General features: G+C 40.6%; 3 protein-coding genes across 3 annotated transcripts; 2 read left to right on the top strand and 1 right to left on the bottom strand.

Moving 5' to 3' along the window:
• Window positions 1-27: 27 nt before the first annotated feature.
• narfl (nuclear prelamin A recognition factor-like) lies at window positions 28-6,354 on the top strand. Its single transcript, XM_060041966.1, has 11 exons — window positions 28-167; window positions 1,270-1,365; window positions 1,466-1,609; window positions 1,744-1,876; window positions 3,070-3,204; window positions 3,521-3,639; window positions 3,992-4,116; window positions 4,284-4,361; window positions 4,710-4,847; window positions 5,291-5,448; window positions 5,791-6,354. The coding sequence occupies exons 1-11, from the start codon at window positions 102-104 to the stop codon at window positions 6,030-6,032; spliced, it is 1,434 nt and encodes a 477-aa protein (XP_059897949.1). The 5' UTR covers window positions 28-101; the 3' UTR covers window positions 6,033-6,354.
• Window positions 6,355-7,600: 1,246 nt separating this feature from the next.
• On the bottom strand, window positions 7,601-12,730 carry hagh (hydroxyacylglutathione hydrolase). Its single transcript, XM_060041976.1, has 9 exons — window positions 12,572-12,730; window positions 11,958-12,142; window positions 11,227-11,291; window positions 11,020-11,137; window positions 9,833-9,941; window positions 9,556-9,659; window positions 9,213-9,314; window positions 9,035-9,114; window positions 7,601-8,323 (listed from the first exon to the last, which is right to left on the bottom strand). The coding sequence occupies exons 1-9, from the start codon at window positions 12,642-12,644 to the stop codon at window positions 8,224-8,226; spliced, it is 936 nt and encodes a 311-aa protein (XP_059897959.1). The 5' UTR covers window positions 12,645-12,730; the 3' UTR covers window positions 7,601-8,223.
• Window positions 12,731-12,813: 83 nt separating this feature from the next.
• On the top strand, window positions 12,814-14,401 carry fahd1 (fumarylacetoacetate hydrolase domain containing 1). The gene has a single exon (XM_060041989.1). The coding sequence runs from the start codon at window positions 13,087-13,089 to the stop codon at window positions 13,747-13,749; it is 663 nt and encodes a 220-aa protein (XP_059897972.1). The 5' UTR covers window positions 12,814-13,086; the 3' UTR covers window positions 13,750-14,401.
• The last annotated feature ends 5,565 nt before the right edge of the window (window positions 14,402-19,966 follow it).

Raw genomic sequence — 19,966 nt, 5'->3', positions numbered from 1 at the left:
TCCGTGCTACGCTTCTGTGGTAGTGTGGATTACATCCATTCAAACACTGGCATAAGAATCACGACACTAAACCAAACAACTGTCACTTTACGGCAGTAGACATGGCTTCTCACTTCAGCGGTGTTTTGAAGCTGACAGATCTTGATGATTTCATAACGCCATCCCAGGTATTGACATCTACTACATGACACCTGATTATATTGAAATGTTCTTGTCGACTTTTTCTGCTATTGACATGATATTTTAGTCACCGTAGCGTGTGCAGGAGGCTGTCTACACTCTAACGTTTAGACACTACTGCGCCATGTGTTTGTTTGACATACACCATGCAGTCAAATATATTGGGAAATATAACAATAACTTAAATATAACGTTAACTTGAGGGTGTAGTATCTTTAAAATTGTGCTGATATTGTGATATATTGTGGACATCTTGTAGTTAATGACAATTAGTTTGTAGTACAACCATTTGTTTGCAGGATTGCAGTCTTCTTACTCAGCCATTACTCAGCACTAACGTTATGACGTTGGTCACAGCCAATGCAATATGCTTTTTAAGTTGGTTTTCTGCAACCATCTGATATATCATGATGAGGATGTTTCTGTTTTTAAACGTTTAATTTAACTGCTGGTATTTTCTTAATTCTAAATGTTTGTTAATAACAACCGGATACTATTACCGTATACTATTATCTTGATGATTTCATAACGCCATCCCAGGTATTGACATCTACTACATGACACCTGATTATATTGAAATGTTCTTGTCGACTTTTTCTGCTATTGCCATGATATTTTAGTCACCGTAGCGTGTGCAGGAGGCTGTCTACACTCTAAAGTTTAGACACTACTGCGCCATGTGTTTGTTTGACATACACCATGCAGTCAAATATATTGGGAAATATAACAATAACTTAAATATAACGTTAACTTGAGGGTGTAGTATCTTTAAAATTGTGCTGATATTGTGATATATTGTGGACATCTTGTAGTTAATGACAATTAGTTTGTAGTACAACCATTTGTTTGCAGGATTGCAGTCTTCTTACTCAGCCATTACTCAGCACTAACGTTATGACGTTGGTCACAGCCAATGCAATATGCTTTTTAAGTTGGTTTTCTGCAACCATCTGATATATCATGATGAGGATGTTTCTGTTTTTAAACGTTTATTTTTACTGCTGGTATTTTCTTAATTCTAAATGTTTGTTAATAACAACCGGATACTATTACCGTATTTTGAGCAAGACATGAAATTTTTTTTAACAGGAGTGTGTCAAACCTGTCAAACTAGAAAAGAAGCAAGGGGAATCTGTAGCGAAAATACAAATCGAAGACGATGGCAGCTACTTCCAAATCAACCAGGTAGGTTGTAGCTCTCAAGCCACGTAGGACCATTTGACCAACACAAGTGGCAAACTCTTAACATTAACATATTTAAATTAAACCTTCTCGGTGTCCCTAGGATGGCGGGAAGCAGAAGCTGGAGAAAGCCAAAATCACATTAAACGACTGTCTGGCATGTAGTGGCTGTATCACCTCTGCTGAAAGTGTCCTGATCGCCCAGCAGAGTCAGGAGGAGATCTTCAAGGTGCTCCGCAATAACAAGGTACATGCTAGACAATCAGATATTTGACATTTATGGTAAGCTAGTAGATCTCTATTTTAAACTATTGAGTTTGAGGATGTTAAATCCATATGGCAGATATGCACACACGCTCGTCTTTTCTTTGCCCTCCACAGCTGGCCAGTGCCACAGACCAGGTGGTGGTGGTGGTGTCAGTTTCGCCCCAGTCCAGAGCCTCCCTGGCCGCACGCTTCGGGATGAGTAGCAGCGAGACAGGCCGGAGGCTCACGTCCTTCCTCAAAGGCCTCGGTCAGTGGAACCGCAGAGTACCTCCTTAGTATAGCCTTGCTGCCAAAAATTTTAATGAATTCATAATACTAATCTAATGTGGAGGGGTTTGCAAATGACAAAAATAGGAAGACAACACATAATATCCATATAATGTCATACTAACATATAATAAACATTTGACACAATCAAAACATCAGGTTCAAATCCCTCTATTTAAACATTTCAGTGGACCCATGTGTGATTTCACCATAGGGTCGATTTTGAAATAGCTTTTTATGGCTTATCTAAATTTATAGATAGATAGATATCTATTTCTCTCTATCAACATCAACTAAATTCATCCAACTCTGGTACAGTCAATGACCATTGTCCCTTTTTTAATACATAAATAAATAAATGAAAAGCGTTTACACAAAGTTACAAGGTGTATAGGTTGTAGGTCAGGATGTAGCCTGGCATTCTAGTAGTAACAGGGTACTAACGATTAGGGCCCGACCGATTTATCGGCCTGCCGATTTAATCGGCCGATTATAGCCTTTTTGAAAATAATCGGCATCGGCCAAAAAGACGCCGATTACAACCGATTTTTTTTATTTTTTTATTTTTTTAATTTTTTTTTATAAATGTTATTGCGATTAGTATCCTGCAGATTGCGCTCCTACTCGCCTTGCTAACTAACAACTTTAGCTGGAGTAAAAAAGAGGAGATTGAATTTTACCGTACAACATGAAAGCACGCTCGCTCAGGCAGCTGCGCGCTCACCTCACCAATGTACACAAGACGCGTTGTTTGAGCATGTTGTGCCTGTTTTTCTTTAGGTCCCAGGCCATGTTAATTTGTTATACTGTAGACTCTAACGGTGAGACCATACTGCTCAGCACGCACGTGTTAGTCACTGCTCACGAGCGCAGCACATTGGGAGTTAGTTATTTATTTTACATTTTACATTACACTCATTTTTGACTGTAAATGTATTCTAAAACACTCAAAGGTTCTGCATTCAATTCACATATTCGTCAAAAGTGTTTAAAGTATATTTAAGGTATCAAAAACTACGTTTTATATGTTGTTGTTTTTTTTTTGTTTTTTTTTTTTAATCGGCCGATTAAATCGTAATCGTAATTTTTCTCTGAAAATAATCGGCATCGGCATCGGCACTCAAAAATCAATATCGGTCGGGCCCTACTAACGATGCTGGGGTTACGTTACAGGGGTCCATCACGTCTTCGACACAGGCTTCAGCCGGACCTTCAGTTTGCTGGAGAGCCAGCAGGAGTTCCTGGAGCGCTTCCAGAGGAAGGAGCAGGACAAGTCAGCTCTGCCCATGTTGACATCTGCCTGCCCAGGTATTATTACATTCAGATGGCCCAGCCATGACCCAGACACACCTGCTAACCAGAGTTGGCTGAGGTAGTGCTCACTATAACACTGTTGTCACACAGCTAGAAAGATATAATCAAGGACTTTGTTTGCCGTTAATGTTGTGATGTAAATCTTTGTAAATCCTGCCTTTTGGAGTAAGTGTGAAGTTCAGTACTACTTCTGAACCTGTACATTTCTTAAAGCTGAAAAAAAAAAAAAAAACGACATCAGGCTCTATCTGTAAAATGGCCAACACCCATGGTGCAGTTACAAGTGTGTTTGTGTGTTTATATTTATAAGGTTGGATCTGCTATGCAGAGAAGACCCATGGGGAGTTCATCCTTCCGTATATCAGCACCACACGCTCTCCCCAGCAGATGATGGGATCCCTGGTGAAGGACTACTTCGCTGAAGCACAGGTGAGGGAAGAGTTACACATAACCTAAGTCACCTTATTAAAATATCCTGTCGCCTCTCTGTATTTGCGGTTGTCTGTTTATAAGCTTGTGGACGAATGGCAAATATGTTGTTCATTTCAGTTGTTGATTGGTTGATATTGGTTTCTTGGTTGATAATTCGCTCAGTGATAATTGGACTCACTGAGCGAATTCAAATTATGCTCTCGTGAGAACTCTGGATTTCCAGGGTATTGCCCTATGGAAATGCGCCTAAATTGGCAAAACCACACCTGTGCCATTCATTTCATGCAGTCATAAACTGTGATTAACTGAACACCATGATGATGATGATATTGTTTTGCCTTATGGTCAGGGCTTGAGTCCTCGGCAGATTTTTCACGTAGCGGTGATGCCCTGTTACGATAAGAAACTAGAGGCCTCCCGGCCAGACTTCTACCTCGAAGAAGCAGAGTCCCGGGAGGTGGATCTCGTCATCACCTCTGGCAAGTCGTGTGTGTGTGTGTGTGTGTGTGTGTGTGTGTGTGTGTGTGTGTGTGTGTGTGTGTGTGTGTGTGTGTGTGTGTGTGTGTGTGTGTGTGTGTGTGTGTGTGTGTGTGTGTGTATTTTTCTTATTGAGTTTTGATGTGTTGTCCAATTGATGTCACTGCAGGAGAAGTTCTGAGCATGTTGGAGCAGGAGAAGGTGATTCTGAATGAGGTCATGGCTGCACCCCTAGATGAACTGTAAGTGATTGATCTGGTTGATCAGTGTTGATACGTTGCTTGCTACGATCCACAAGAGGCACTGGAGCTATAAAAATGTTACGTTGTACATGAGTTCTAAAAGATAGATTTTTTTTTCTAAAACCTTATTTATAATGATTGGATTTTAGTTTTTAATTTGTGTGGTACCTAATCAGTATGTATCCTTGCAAAACATCAAAATATAAATAGACAAATGGTAAATAAAACACAATGAAAGACATTAAAACATTACATTTAACAAAGAGGTCTGACTGCATTTATTGAACTAAATGAATACATCTTGAAGTGCATCAGGTGGTAGGTGATGATTTGTTTAACTGTGTGCAGATTCAGCAACGTCAACGGCGGTGAGTTACTGAGCCATGCGGGTGGGGGGTCCGGGGGTTACCTCCACCACGTGTTCACACACACCGCCAAGCAGCTGTTCGGAGAGGAGGTGAAGGAGCTCACCTACAAGACACTGAAGTAGGTCCTCCAAAATGTGCCACAACAAAAAGGCTTGGCTGGTGCAGAGAAGACGCATCCATTATTTTCATGACAAATCAACTAGTCAATTGTCGCTAGCATGTTTTTATTTTATCATATTATTTATTTTTGTCTCCAAATAATGGTAATTAAATGCTGTCTTCTCCAACTCAACTAGGGATATAACATCAGTAGCGTTTATTTTTTTGTATTCTTTCAGATGTAAACAAAGAGGAATGTCGTTCTTTTTACAAGTTGGTTTTACATTTTGAAGATGCTTTTATTATTCTTGCGACTTAGGGATTTCATGTCCTTAATGAGCAGGTACAGGGGGGTCAGGGCATCTTCATCGATGCCAAAAGTTAGGGTGCAATGCACATTAAGGGATCGAACCCAGTTCCCTCCACCGCCCTGCCCCCTTACCATCTCCCCTTCACCCATAGGAACAAGGACTTCCAGGAGGTGACCTTGGAGAAGGATGGCGTGGTGGTGCTGCGCTTCGCCAGTACCTACGGCTTCCGTAACATCCAAAACCTGGTGCAGAAACTCAAGAGGGGAAAGTCCCCGTACCACTTTGTGGAGGTTATGGCCTGTCCCTCAGGTAAGGAGAGGAGGGGAATCCAAAAAGACGATTGGTCGTTTTATTCAATATTGAAGCCAACGTTTATGGTAATAGTTCACATAAATAGGAATGCTGTATTAAGAATAAAAAAAGTGCATGAAATAAATAAATTTGAAACCATTCAAAAATATAAAGTTACAACTACAGCCACAGCCTTTGGTGTATAAATCCATTTTGTTTTTCATATTTGCATTTATCAAATCATTGTCTATCATGTCCATTACACCTACTCAGATGAATTCCCCTGCTATCCTCCGCCACCAAATAACACATGCTCTCTGTTTTTCTTTCAACCCTGGCCCCCACCACCACCATGCTAAGGCTGCCTGAACGGAGGTGGCCAGCTGAAGCCCCTGCCGGATCAGACCAGCAAGGACCTCCTGCAGCAGGTGGAGCGGCTCTACAAGGCCGAGACGGCCTCCGTCCCAGAGGACGACACCCGCGTCTCGGACCTCTACCACTCCTGGCTTCACAACGTAGGGGCTGAGCGGGCCAGGCAGCTGCTGCGCACACAGTACCACGGAGTGGAGAAGATCTCCAACGGGCTCATCATCAAGTGGTGAAAAGGAGGAGGCGGAGATGGAGAATAGGAGGTGATTTTACTTATGGTTTTTGATAAAGGAAACGCACACAAATCACGCATATAGGCCTGAATCGATCTACACGAAAAGTATCAAATGTATCTGTATAACCGTCCAAGGGAAAACAGGTTATTTATATAATAATTTTTCACACATTCTATTTTTGCACATTTTGACGTTGTGGTTGCAGAAAGACTGCTCGTCTATTGTGTGAAGACTAATATTTTCAAATAATGAATAAATGTAACACTATTTCATCATTCCTGCATTATGAAGATTGTAATTAAATATATATTTTAAATGATCAAGCCGTGTGACTCAAATGACATGTGATGATGTGTGTGGCTAAAATAATAACTTGTAATAGATATTAACCCTACATGGAATGATCTGATCAAGCCCATCATATCATAACATGAGACACCCGGCTCTTCAGTTTCCAATACCTTGTTTTAGTTACTGCACAGGAAGGACGGTAGTATTAATTAATTAATTAATTAATATCAAAAAGTCAGTTAAATAAAACAACTTAGATGAATTTAACAAGAACATACAATTACATGCAATACATTTATCACATGGGTCTTGTTCTGTTGCACACTTTGTCTGTCTGACATCTTTGTTAGGAAACCACATCATTCAATGCATTGGGCTTGAGTGAGATGAGACACCTTTGTGGAATTACCTTGTGGCTCCCCCATATGCAGAATTTGTCCATTAGGTAGGTCGCCTTAGCCTTCGGATTTCATCCAACGTGGTATTCACTAAGCCTAAAAACCCAAGTTCCATGTTTCAGGCCACTTGGTTCTTAAGTAAAAGAGTGCTCATCTGAGTGCTCATCTGCTCATCAAATAAGGCCACTATCCGAGACAGGGCTTTTATACTTTATTAGGAGAGGGGAAGTACCGCCCATAAATGGGTACGTCCTTGATAGCGCATGAACTCTAAAGAAAGTTCCACATTAACTTTTTCAGCTTGAAGGCAAACATTTTAACAGCAAACATTTAGTTTGCTGAACAGCTTGACAGGAAAACTTCAATGTGAGTTACTGGAGCCATGCTACTGTAGATATTATTGCACCCAACTGCCGCAGAAGGAAGCGTTACGAATAAGTTGATAATATATATAATATATAATTATAATTGTGTGCGTGTGGCCATTAAGAGTTGATAGTAATCTGATGAGTCAAATAATTTTTCTGTAACGTCTTTCTGCAATTGTTTGTGAGACCAAATAAATAAGGTTTAACTGGGTGTCCAATTGACCCACAACTAAACTATATAACTGATCTTTAACCTCAAAGACACCACAGACCTTCAAGAGTGGACAAGAATAAAATGGGTTAATTTAGGAAAAAATCTGATTGATTGACTGATGGGTGAACACATTTCATTGTTGATAAACTTTCTAATTCAGATGTTTTCATGGTCCCAGCCTCAGTTCAATGTCACACACGTTCAACAAATGTCAAATCTAAGGCATTTTAATTTGTTTAAGAAGCGTCCACAACGTTCTTGGTGGTAGGCCATTTAAAAAGATAGGTCAACGTGAAGAATGGGTTATATATTGCACTGCAGGTGGTTTATATCTAATTTAACAGAATCATTCCAACTTTTTACCTTTGATGATTAACAGACAAATATGGACTACATGAAGAAATTATTGTAAACTCAAGTAGAAATAATTTCCAAATATGTGATTTCTGTATATGGATCATCCTTGATAGAATGTTTATCAATAAAGCTTCTACACAACAAAAAATAATCGACAACATATTAAGACAAGTAATATATATTAATCAAAAAGCTCTCTGTAGACACATTGTGAAAGTGTTATACGTTAACAAAAAACTATTTCGGAATTAGCCATTACATTACAGTGGAAATTATTTACAGGTAAAAGTTCTCTTCCTCATATAATCTAAAATCAAGCATTATGCCAGATTGGCTCCTGCAGCATTCCCCCAAAATATGTATTTGTAAAAAAAAATGAATTATTTTATATTTTTCCGTTTTAAAACATAACTTACTTAGAATGCCCCATCACCATAAGTTTCAGTTTTTTAAATAAATATTACATTGGATTCCAGCTTTTTAGCTCAATTTTGAGAAATAAAAAATAAGACTGATTGTGTTTCCAATTGCATGCAGAGATCATATTCACGCAATGAGCTTCACAGCTTTGGGACCTTAAAGCTATCCTTCTCTTTCCGTAGACTTCTCATTGTGTTAATAGCCTCAGTCTGTTTAACATGGTCTTGCACAGACTTCTCCCTAGAAGCAAGCAGAGAAAATAACACATTTATGTTAAGGTAAATATCTTACCAACCATACAAAATAGTTCGTACTTAAAGAGCCAGTGAACCCAAAACCAATTGTCTTTGTTTTAAAACATGGCCATTTGTCATACAGTATATGATCGTCAACATATTTATCTATGCCGTTTACTGAAATGACCCAAATTTAGAGAAAAATTTGGTAAATCCTGTTTATGCCATTATCCCCAAAACACTTTGAACGTTCCACGTGTACACAAGTGGCATTCTTTTCGTGACATCCGAGTACCTTTTCCCAAGGCACTCTGACTTCAGGAGCCAGGGGCAACAGCGGCGCGTTTTGGGTGGATGCGTGGAGCTCTGTCTGGGCACTGGTTGATTGCAGTGTTTAGCTTTTCAGACACTTATTGTAACGATGATAAAGCTCTGTCTGAGCAGCAATTTAGTATAACGCTACGGTATGTGGCGCATTTAATATACAAATTGCTTATCATAACGCTAATAACAGTTACACAACAAAGGTACTGAAGAAATATCATAAAGTATCATAAAGCGGGTCGGAACCATGGGAATAACCATGGGGCTAAAACTTTTTTTTTTTCAAATCAATTGTTAGAATTCCATCTGAAACAGTGGGTTCACTGGCGCTTTAGGTAAAAAAAAATAAGCTTTCCTTATAATAATAGTAAGATAACAGGAATTTACATACTTTACTCTCATAAAAGGGTTGTATGTGAATTCATCTGCCACAGTGGATGGAACGGTAGGTTCACCCTTGTCACATTGTTCCTAGGATTACGTCACATCAATGAATCGAATGTTATTCACATAGGCCCAAACAATGACAGCAACCAACTTCACTGAAAGGAAATCATGAGATAAGATACCTTGGCCCACTCTAGCTTCTTAAGAATGTCTTCATTGTCTGGTTCCACGTGTCGTGCAAATTTCAGATTGCTGACGGTGTACTCGTGACCGCAGTATACACGCTGAAAACACAAAAGGAAAATATTACTGGGAAATTGATACTACAAGGCACTTATGAAACATCTCCCTCTGCTACAAAAATAATGAGTTAAAGTAAAGGGAAATAAAACACACATCTATGGTCCCATATTCGCCCCCAAAGCATCGGAGTATAAGTTTAATGATGGCTCCTGTCTACTATGCATGTTCATTTTAGTAAAATAGGTTTACATTACAGATTAAGTCTTTGGAAGCAGTAGTTACCGTCTCAGGTGGAAGTTTCCCAAGAGTCTCTATCAGGGCCTTGTACATCTGCTCCGCCGTGCCTTCAAAGAATTTACCACAGCCGGCAACAAAGAGCGTGTCACCTGCAACAAATGATCGGAGCCTACATCATAGGGGCACTCTTGTGATCCATCCAATATTTATGTTTTACTGCAGAAAGCATCTTTCTCAAGGATGCCGACAGATGTGGACATGGGGAAATCTTACGATCATCATCGTACACAAAGAGGGCATAGGCCAACCTAAGTGGCGATACCTGTGAACACTGCTGGGGGTTCGGTGCTGTTTTCTTTGGTTACATAGTAACAGATGTGGCCGGTCGTGTGACATGGAGTGAACAGGCATTTCACAGTGAGGGAGCCAACCTTGGAACGCACACGGAAGTATGGTTCAATGCATTTAATAAGGAACTTTATTAAATCCATGATGGACAATTAGGATTCAGAGTACAACATAGTCAAAACAATTAAAATGTTGAAAAAAACGAAGATAAAATATGTATGTAAAAGATATGAATGAAATTGAATGAGATTTCAAGGCATCTACAATGCATGAGCCATTTGCATTACGGCCACACAAATTACTTAGCTAGCTAGTAATTTACTACAGCTTAGTAATTCAAGCAGTTAAAGGTCCCATGGTGTGAAATATTTACTTTGAGGTTTTCTAACATTAATATGAGTTCCCCTAGCCTGCCTATGGCCCCCCAGTAGCTAGAAATGGCGTTAGGTGTAAAACGAGCACTAGGTATCCTGCTCTGCCTTTGAATAAACAAAGCTCAGACAAGCCGATTTGGTTTTTCCCCTTATGTCCTCAGATGGGGACATGTTACTTCCCCTTTCTCTGCTTTGCCCGCCCAGAGAATTTGGCCCGCCAATGAGAGAATGAGCTACGACCGTGCGAGCACACACACACACGCACACCTTTGTTATTAGACCGTGCGAGCGCCACGCGTGTGCGTCACACACACACACACACACACACACACACACACACACACACACACACACACACACACACACACACACACACACACACACACACACACACACACACACACACACACACACACACACACACACACACCTTATTAGTGTTATGGCGCATTACATGTCGGGTTCTCTGACGTCTCTGGTATTTCGACAACGAGACTCGTAGCGGTGGTTATCTCAGCCATGTTTGAGAAGGAATTGGGGGAAAGATACTTTGGCTTTGACTCCCTGAATTAGATGAACCGCGCTGGAGGAGAAAGGGATTGTTGACCGCAATTGTCTCCCGCCAGAGCCCCGCTGCCCCGCTGCGAGGCACCAACGCCACGGGGCGGTGATGCCTCGGCGCTGCCCGCTGCCGAGGCGGTGGTGCCTCGGCACAATACACAACTCAAGTATTGGACAGCCATCTTGCTCAAGAACACAATTCGGACATGCATACAGAGAGTCTTACTTTGAGGGTGTTGGAATGAGTGACTTTCTTCGTGAGGGCATCAACTCGGTCATCCCCTCCATACACCTTTAGTCCCGGCATCAACCTTACCATCTTCTCATTCCCACCGGCATGATCCCTGCAGAGCCAACAGGCTTATGTAACCCCCTACAATAACCATCAGGATGCCAATGCTTTTTTCAAATGGCAATAGTAGATATTGTTTACCAATGGTGATGGGTTGTCAACACTGTTGTGAGTCGTACTCCATGTTTTCTGACTGCTTCAATAACCTGTAATGGCACAGCCACAGTTGAACGTTAACTTATTAAACTGATCTCAATGGTGTCGTCATACAGAACTAACTGTCCCCAATGCATTATTATATTCAGTCAAAGTTTGTGGCTCCACCTGGGAAGCTTCTCTTGATTGGCTTTTGTGAGCATACACTAGGTGTTAGTGGGGGAACTCCTTCCGGAATTTTATCTGGTTTCCATCTATCTTCTCTATGGGCTGTGATCACTATACAAGGCCTAAACCCTTGGTATGTGTACAAGGTACAGGTCTCAAGGCACCCTGAGTCTGTTCTATGTGACACATCATCTGGTTTCACCAAACCATGACCATATAATGTTATGCTCAACAACTACATATTATGGCCTAGAAAATTCGGTTGTATGGCCTAAACTAGTTTCTAAGTTTGGTTAGGGAATTATGTGGCATTTCAGTGATAAAAGATTGATTCAACAATATATGCCAGTGTCTGTACAGTACACATTAACAGGTAGCGAACAAAACAGAAATACAGACAAAAAATATACAGGCTTGCTTTACTCATGTTTAATCATGTCTCGTTTACTACCTGTTAATATGTAAAGACACTCATTCACATTGAGATAAGGATTTATAATCGCTGAAGTTCACAAAGAGTGAGTATACAATGGGAGTACTCAACCTACCTTGATCGGCTCGACGGGGTCGACAATAGCTGCTTCTTTGGAGTCAACATCGATCACAAGGTACATGTAGTTGTCACTGAGCGCTGGAAGTAGTTCAATCTTCATGTTGGATTGTTCGACAACCGATGACTTCCTCACTAGGTTGTGGATGAGAGCAGCAGCCTGGGCTTTCACTTTCACAGGGACTGGATGGATGTATCAGATAAAGGTTTACAATGAAAGCCTTTGATATTGACAGAAATAATAGAATATGATCGACAACCGAGCTAACATTTTGGAAAGAAGGAAAGTGAGCTTCAATAGACTTTTAGGCAAATCAAATATTTAACAAATTGGTTTATCTTGAGTCAAGTTATGATTGACACTTCTTGAAAACGTGGGAATAACGGCAAGTTCGTTCAAAAGCAACATTCAACACGTATTTTATGATGAATACGACAGCTATAAGAGTTCTTATTAATATGCTGAATATCAGCGTAAAACCAAAATAAAAAAAAACACAGCCTGGCAAGCAGTGACAGTCTAAATAAAGACTGCGTTACACCGGTTATACAACCAACAAAGTGTACCAAACTAAAGTGTCGGCTTATATAATGAAGAAAATAACAACAAACCAAGGCTGTAAGTCGTTGCAGCTCCGAGAAAACCAAGAGTGCAGGCATTCGTTATCAATGACCTGAATAACATAACAACGCTGATATGCAATAAGGTAAACTGGTTCTTTTGGGTTTGGTTGGCGCGTAGTTTTGCGTCACATATCAACTTTAACCTCCTCGACTCCACCAATCGGATGAGGGGGGAGTGTTACGGAGTAGGTTTGCTTGGAACGGTGGTCAGCAATTGACATATATTTGACATTGCATTAGAGTTTAATTTCATGCACTTCAATGGGGATACGGGGTATACTGGTCAGTGTGCAGTTGTGACTGTATATATACAACTAGCTATCCTGTTTCTATTTTTGCTAATTTAGCCCAAAATATTTGTTCCCATTTGGGGCTCCGTAGATTGACACCTCACACGGAAGTGGGAGGGTTTTGCTAATAGGTCCGTGGTTTTGCTGTCAAAGGTCATTTTTTACAGGCGCGGACTGCTTTGATGCGGATGAAAACTTTTTTTGAGACACGCAATGACTGCGCGAAATATATCTCGGTTCTGGGAATGGGGCAGGAAAATCATCTGCGTGGGAAGAAATTATGCTGACCATGCAAAGGAATTAAAGAATGCTCTTCCTACAGAGCCTATTTTGTTCTTGAAGCCACCTTCTGCATACGTTACCGAGGGCTCCCCTATTCTGGTCCCGTTCTACTCCAGCAACTTGCACCATGAAGTTGAATTGGGGGTTGTAATTGGGAAGGGCGGCACGGCTATCTCTCAGAGTAACGCTATGGACCACGTTGCGGGCTACGCGTTGTGTTTGGACATGACAGCCCGAGACATCCAGGAAGATTGCAAGTCAAAGGGTCTGCCATGGACACTGGCTAAAGCTTTCAACACCTCCTGCCCCATAAGCGAATTCATTCCCAAAGAACGGATCCCTGACCCGGGAAACGTGACGCTGTGGTTGAAGGTGAATGACCAGTTGCGACAGAACGGCTGCACGGCTGAGATGATTTTCTCCATTCCTTTTCTCATCAGTTACATAAGCGAGATCATCACACTGGAGGAGGGCGACCTCATCTTAACCGGGACGCCGAAAGGGGTCTCCGCCGTACAGGAGCACGACGAGCTCCAGGCGGGCATAGAAGACGTCATTACCATGAACTTCAAAGTCAATCGAAAAAATCAATAAATCAAAATCATGTGTGATTTAACAAATGTATGGATGCAAGTGTCGATTGGAAATGATTTATTATTGAAAATGATGGATTAACATGTGATTTCATTTGTTATTAAGGCTACTTAAATTAATGAAATGCTGTTTATTAACCAGCAGGTGGCGCCACTTTAGCGCAAGTGTTTGCAACATGTTAAAAATATCTAGCGAATGCTTATGATTGCTCATTGGTTGTTCATTTAACTAAATATATTTTTAAGCCCATAGTAAATGAAAGATTATTTACAAATATACGTAACGTATATATGTATATACAGAACGTATACCTTTTCTTTCATTAAATGCTATACTTGTCCAATTCATGACGCCAATGCGTCCTTTTTTGAAAAATGGAAAAATGAAATGTGTATAGAAATGAATTAAATTGTTACTCGTTTCAAATGCATTTGTATACATTCTCCTTGCACCAAAATATATCTACCTTCCTCTCTGCAATTCATGGTGATATGTTAGTTATCAATTGGAAGCCATGCCAATCTTCTCACTTGCTTAATTAGATTAGTTGTCTTCCTTCCTTCGAGACATTCGGTGTCTTTTGATCATGCTCAATTTAATCAAGTACTTTATTGTCAAGAAGTGTCCTAAAATAAATACTTTTTCATCAGTAGCCCAATTTTTTTTTAATAGATAGGAATTAGCCTTATTAATCTATATAGCAGAACGTCTAGTTGAGATGACATGGGCCTAGGCTTGAAACCGGGTAAAATCTTGTTTCCTGTTTCTTTAAGAAATATTCTACCAAGGAATAATAAGTAATGTCTAACATAAATTAATTATATATATAATTATATATTTTTTCAGAAGGAGATCTTAGACATTGTAGTTCTACAGATTGGCTGGTACACAGTGTTCATTTTAAACCTTTACAGATTTTTTTTCATGGTATGCCTGCTGGCCGAGTTTAGGTTTGCCAATTATTCCACTACAGATCCCCGACTCTAGCAAACATGTAGTGATATAAAGTGAAATACCAGATTTGAGCTTGTCATTAGACATTCGATATTATTATAAAGTTAAACATTACTGATTATATGATGACATTAATCCTAATTCAGGAGTCTGTATTCAGTTGTATGTCGTTGGGTCTAATTTCTAATCAGTTCCCCTTTAAGAATAGTTCTTCAGTCTACTACTGTTTGGTCCTGATTTTTGCCTTTTGCTAAGATCAACAAATATCAGCGCCATTAATGCTTTCAACATTTATCGCTAACATGTGCTTGTAAACGCTGCATATTTCAAGGATCCCAAACTTACAATTTGATGCAACAAATAGGGACAAAGAAGAGCTAAACTTCACACCATTCCTGTCGATTCCAGTGACAATATTGAATATCACATTTCCTCAAATGTGGTTGAGCACGGGCGTGTGAAGTTCAAGAAGACTACCTGTATGGGAATGACCACATTCTTGCAGCGCTGTCAAACATCTGTTCCAGGTTCAGTTACACCTCCTTCTTTCCCACAGGCCTCTCTGTTTTCAGGATCAATCAGGGGTCTTCACCCCCCCCCCCTACTACCCTAGCCCCAGCGGCCTGTCCTGGGCCTGTCTACCGTAACCCGAGTCCCCTGTACATCCATCTCCCATCACTCTGGGGCATCGTATCACCCAAGCCTAAGCATTGGCCCTCAGGGTCCCCTGGGGGCCGGTGTGTCCATCAATGGGGAGCCAGGTATGACAGATTCAATAAGGCTCTCCTCAGTTTGGGGGGAGGGAAACGGCTCATAGCCACCACAAGGCGTTTTTCTGGCTTGTGCTAAAATAGATCTAGAGAAGAGGGTAATGGGTTGTGTGTGTGGTTTTCTTTATTCTTAATACCCAAGGTTCATTGGCCCCTTGAAACGACTATTACATCCCGATGGATAGTTCAACGGTAGCTTCAAAGACCCATAGACACAGCTCTGGACCAGGCATTTAGCAGCCTCTGAAGTGGTGTTTGGTCATCGACAGGAAGAACAATGACACTGGTACGGAATAGCTTACCTGGAAACCCCCACCCTGTCCGCTATTCCTTCATCGTAATGTCACGTAGAATCAAGCTTGGAGTCAAAACCATTGAACGTAGCGTCATTCGTTTAGACCCCATTATTTCCATGGCTTGAGCTGTTTAAGACTTTGTCTTTAAAGGATTCTGATGTGCAAAAAGGAATCAAAGCACGCAGTGGTGTCAGACATTTTATGATGACGTCAGGGAGAGGCAAGTGTTTGGTGGAGATTCCTATTTATTTACTAGAGTGGATGTAGGTCTCCTGACAATCTATCGCTTCCATTGTCTGATGTTATACAAATACAGAGGGGAGTAGCTTTCCTCATAATAATCATACATAGTCATAATCATACAAGACATAGCAGGTGAGAATGAACTGGAAGCACTTATTCCTCATGTAATCCTTAAATTTACCGAAACTTAAGAGTGTGTAGAGTGATGGACTAACAACTACAATATACAAATTACTTGATATAGAAAGTGTAGATAGACCAGCCATTGGAATATACTACAAGCTAGACAGAGAAAAAGGGTAGATAGACTATCTAGGAGGATATACTTAACTGATAGACTAACTAGTGTATATAGAGAAATAAAGTAGACAGAGTAACCACTAGGATATACTTACTAGATAGAGAAAGAATGCAAATACAGTACTACTAACTAGATGGAGAAAGAGTGTAGACTTACTACTAGGATATACTACTTCCTAGAAAGTGTGTGTGTGTGTGTGTGTGTGTGTGTGTGTGTGTGTGTGTGTGTGTGTGTGTGTGTGTGTGTGTGTGTGTGTGTGTGTGTGTGTGTGTGTGTGTGTGTGTGTGTGTGTGTGTGTGTGTGTGTGTGTGTGTGTGTGTGTGTGTATGTGTGTGTGTCTGGTCATTATCCAGATACCTTCATCCAAAGTCATTAGTAGGTAGGGCATTGTCATCGTGCTACAGAATGCTTTGTTCAGATGCGGACATTGGGTATCTAACCCAGTACTTTTTAGCTGGTTGTTCTACACTGCTCACGACCAGACTATCCTGCCAACGATGTTCCGTGAGAAGGTCTTGCATGCGAAACGGTTTTAGAACTGGTCTGCGTCTGTGTCTAGGGGAAGGACCGTTGGTGACAGCCTGCTATGTGTGCCATGTAGCATGTCACGAGACCTGGCTGTGGTGTCGTCATTCTTAGCCCAAAACCACCGGCATAGCCAACAGAAGGAACGACTTAGTAAGTATACGCATATACACATATGTCCTCATCACTAATCCGCACATTCCTAGGAAAGTAGAAAGCTTGATCGTATATGAACATATTTACTTTCTCTCACTCTTTCTCTTTCTCTCTGTATGTGCGGGCATGTTGCATGTCTGCTGCGTGTCTATGAATTCCTGCATTTCATTTTTTCCCAGTTAAATTTAAACCTTGTTTTTCAAAGGTTTTTCCTGTCAGCCTGCATACTTTGAAGGCTGAGGGATCTATCTCTTCATTTGCAGAAGAAATAAGACGGAAAATGGGATGCTGGGTTTTGATCAAAACCCAGCCGATAAAGTGACAACAAAGACAGAAATTAAAGGGCCCAATAAGTGCCTCTGTAGCCTACACTGTATACCTGGCAGAGTTACTGCAGGAGGAAGAAGACCACTCGGAGGGAACTGTAAACTGGAGTCCAATGAAACAGAGCCATGTTCAAAAGGTCGATGCTAGGTCAACACACTCGTTTTCAACCAAGGGTAGGAGGTAGGACAACTTTATAAAAAAAATAGATCTCAGTTAAGACGGACATATAAGGGGTAAATAAGTTAAGGATGCTGTCCGTAAGATTTTATTTTGGCTCCTCATCCATTTGGAAACATGAGTTTTGTCATAGGCCTAGCTATAAGAGTTAAGTGTAAACATAAACAAGTCTGGAAAACAATCAAATAAATACCATTGTAATACTTTAATCCATAGCCCAATAAAGACCTTTTTCCAAAATGTACTTTTAATAACATTCCAATCCTAATTACACTCTCAACAATTAAAGCACGGAGCCAGGCTTTAACGAGAAACCTTGGACCCTTTACCACAGGGAAGAAAGAATTTCCCCAGGCATTTGTTTCCAGTGTTGAAGGAGACTGTGGTGAGGGCGGAAAATGTGTGGATTCCTGTTCAAGTTACGGAGCGTCTTCATTTGCCTCTCCTCAATTTGGAAACCACTTTTTTGGCGCTGTAATCCCTCTTTTTTATCTGCTACTCGCAAATCAGCTTTCTCCAATAGTTCCCTCAACACAAACCGTAAAGTCCCCGCCCCTTCAATAGTCGCACCTCTGATTTGTCTACCATGTGCCCACTCACAATACGTGGAGAGTCGTAGAGTCGCAACACAAAATATACACTGACCATCGTGCCAAAAACTCTGATAGTTAGCGGTGCGTACCCAAGTCCACAACGTGGGGATCTTCATTCAAACGAAAAATTGCATCAACAATGGTAGGAATTGATGGCATGCATCAAATTGCGGCTTTCAAAGCCCCAGAAGTCGCATACCGGGCAGAGCCAAGCAAATTGCATGAGAATCGGAGACAGAGATCAACCAGCGTTCTCGTTGTTTTGGGAAAAAGCTGACTTTTTCGGTGTGGCTTTTTTTATTTATGACTTGATTTATAAATGAGAAATTGCCCTCCATAGAGAACCCAGAGTACCAGTCGATCATTAATCGTGGCTAGGTCTCTGATGATCAAAATAGATGTGCAAAATTCTCTGCGTTACTTTAAAACTTCTATCACATTAGTAGCATTTTGCATAGATCCATCGTTGTGCTTTCTCAAACATATAGGCCTACTTAAAGCCTAGATGTAGAAAACTTTTTTTATACTTTCCATTTTATTCCTTCAAAGTGCTTATTACTGACTATGAGTGTACTTCTTCTTAAGTAAATTAAAATAACATTTTAGCCGTCAAAAATAGAAGCCTATAAAGTTTGATAGATGAGACATCTTCAGATGAGTCACAATCTTTTTCCGACAATTTGATTGCTACTTGCTTGATCTTGAATTCTCCAACTCTAATTACTCAAATTACTTTTACTTTACTGCCATGGGTGTTGAGAAATGCGGTGGGCCACACCAAAACTTTAACTGATTCATCATCCTTAACCGTAACTGTGGCTTCACAGTGAACAGTTAAGTGTGATGATGCAATGCAATTAACTCTTCACTTATTAATATGAATCCTGGCTCTGGATGGCCTATGCATATTGAGGCCTAATATATTTTTCAGGCCTTAAAACAACTGTGAAACATGTTTAGTCTAATAGGTCTAATTGAGCAAGATGTCTCAAACCCCTACCTGCTCTTTAATGCTAACACGTTTATGTATTCAGTGTAAAACGCTTTTGACGAAAACATCTGCAAAGGACTAATGGTAAGTTGTAACATGTTTACTGTAAGTCACCTTTAGGCCTAATACCTCATTAAGGCATATCCACTGTCTGCCTATTAACATATTTAGGCCTGCTCACATTCTTATGACCTATTAATCCTTTCTAGGCCTATTAAAATCTTAAGGCCTAATCATTTACTTAGGATTGATATCATCTTTAGGCACACATATTTTGGCCTGATAACATATTTAGGCCTTTTGATATTATTAGGCCTAATCCCATCGTTAGGCCCAATAGCCAGCTATCAGTTTGGTAAATGAGTTGTGTCGCAGGTTGAGGGCTGGGCTGGCATACAATAGAAGTTAGAATTATCAGCAAGTCTGACAAGTAGACATGCAAGTAGACATAGTAGAGGCGGAAGAGACCTCAATATTTGTGTGTGTGTTTGTGTGTGTGTGTGTGTGTGTGTGTGTGTGTGTGTGTGTGTGTGTGTGTGTGTGTGTGTGTGTGTGTGTGTGTGTGTGTGTGTGTGTGTGTGTGTGTGTGTGTGTGTATTTGCATAGTGTGTATTTGCATAGTGTGTTTGGGTTTGTGTGTTAAATAGAAAGAGATCCTGGGCAAATAGTTGCCTGGAACAGGAGTGGAATGCCTATGCCCTTAAACGGTTCCTCCTGTGTTCAGTTTTGCTTCTTGTTAGTGACGTAACTGGCATTCTAATAAAACCAGAAGTGGCCAGCCATTGGCATCGTGATCATCGTGATACTTAAAGGAAGACTTTTTGATAAAGGGCAAACATGACAGTGAGTGAGTGAGTGAGTGAGTGAGTGAGTGAGTGAGTGAG

The sequence above is a fragment of the Gadus macrocephalus genome, chromosome 2 (assembly GCF_031168955.1).
Source record: "Gadus macrocephalus chromosome 2, ASM3116895v1".
Lineage (NCBI taxonomy): Eukaryota > Metazoa > Chordata > Actinopteri > Gadiformes > Gadidae > Gadus > Gadus macrocephalus.
This window is presented reverse-complemented; position numbering and strand designations above follow the sequence as displayed.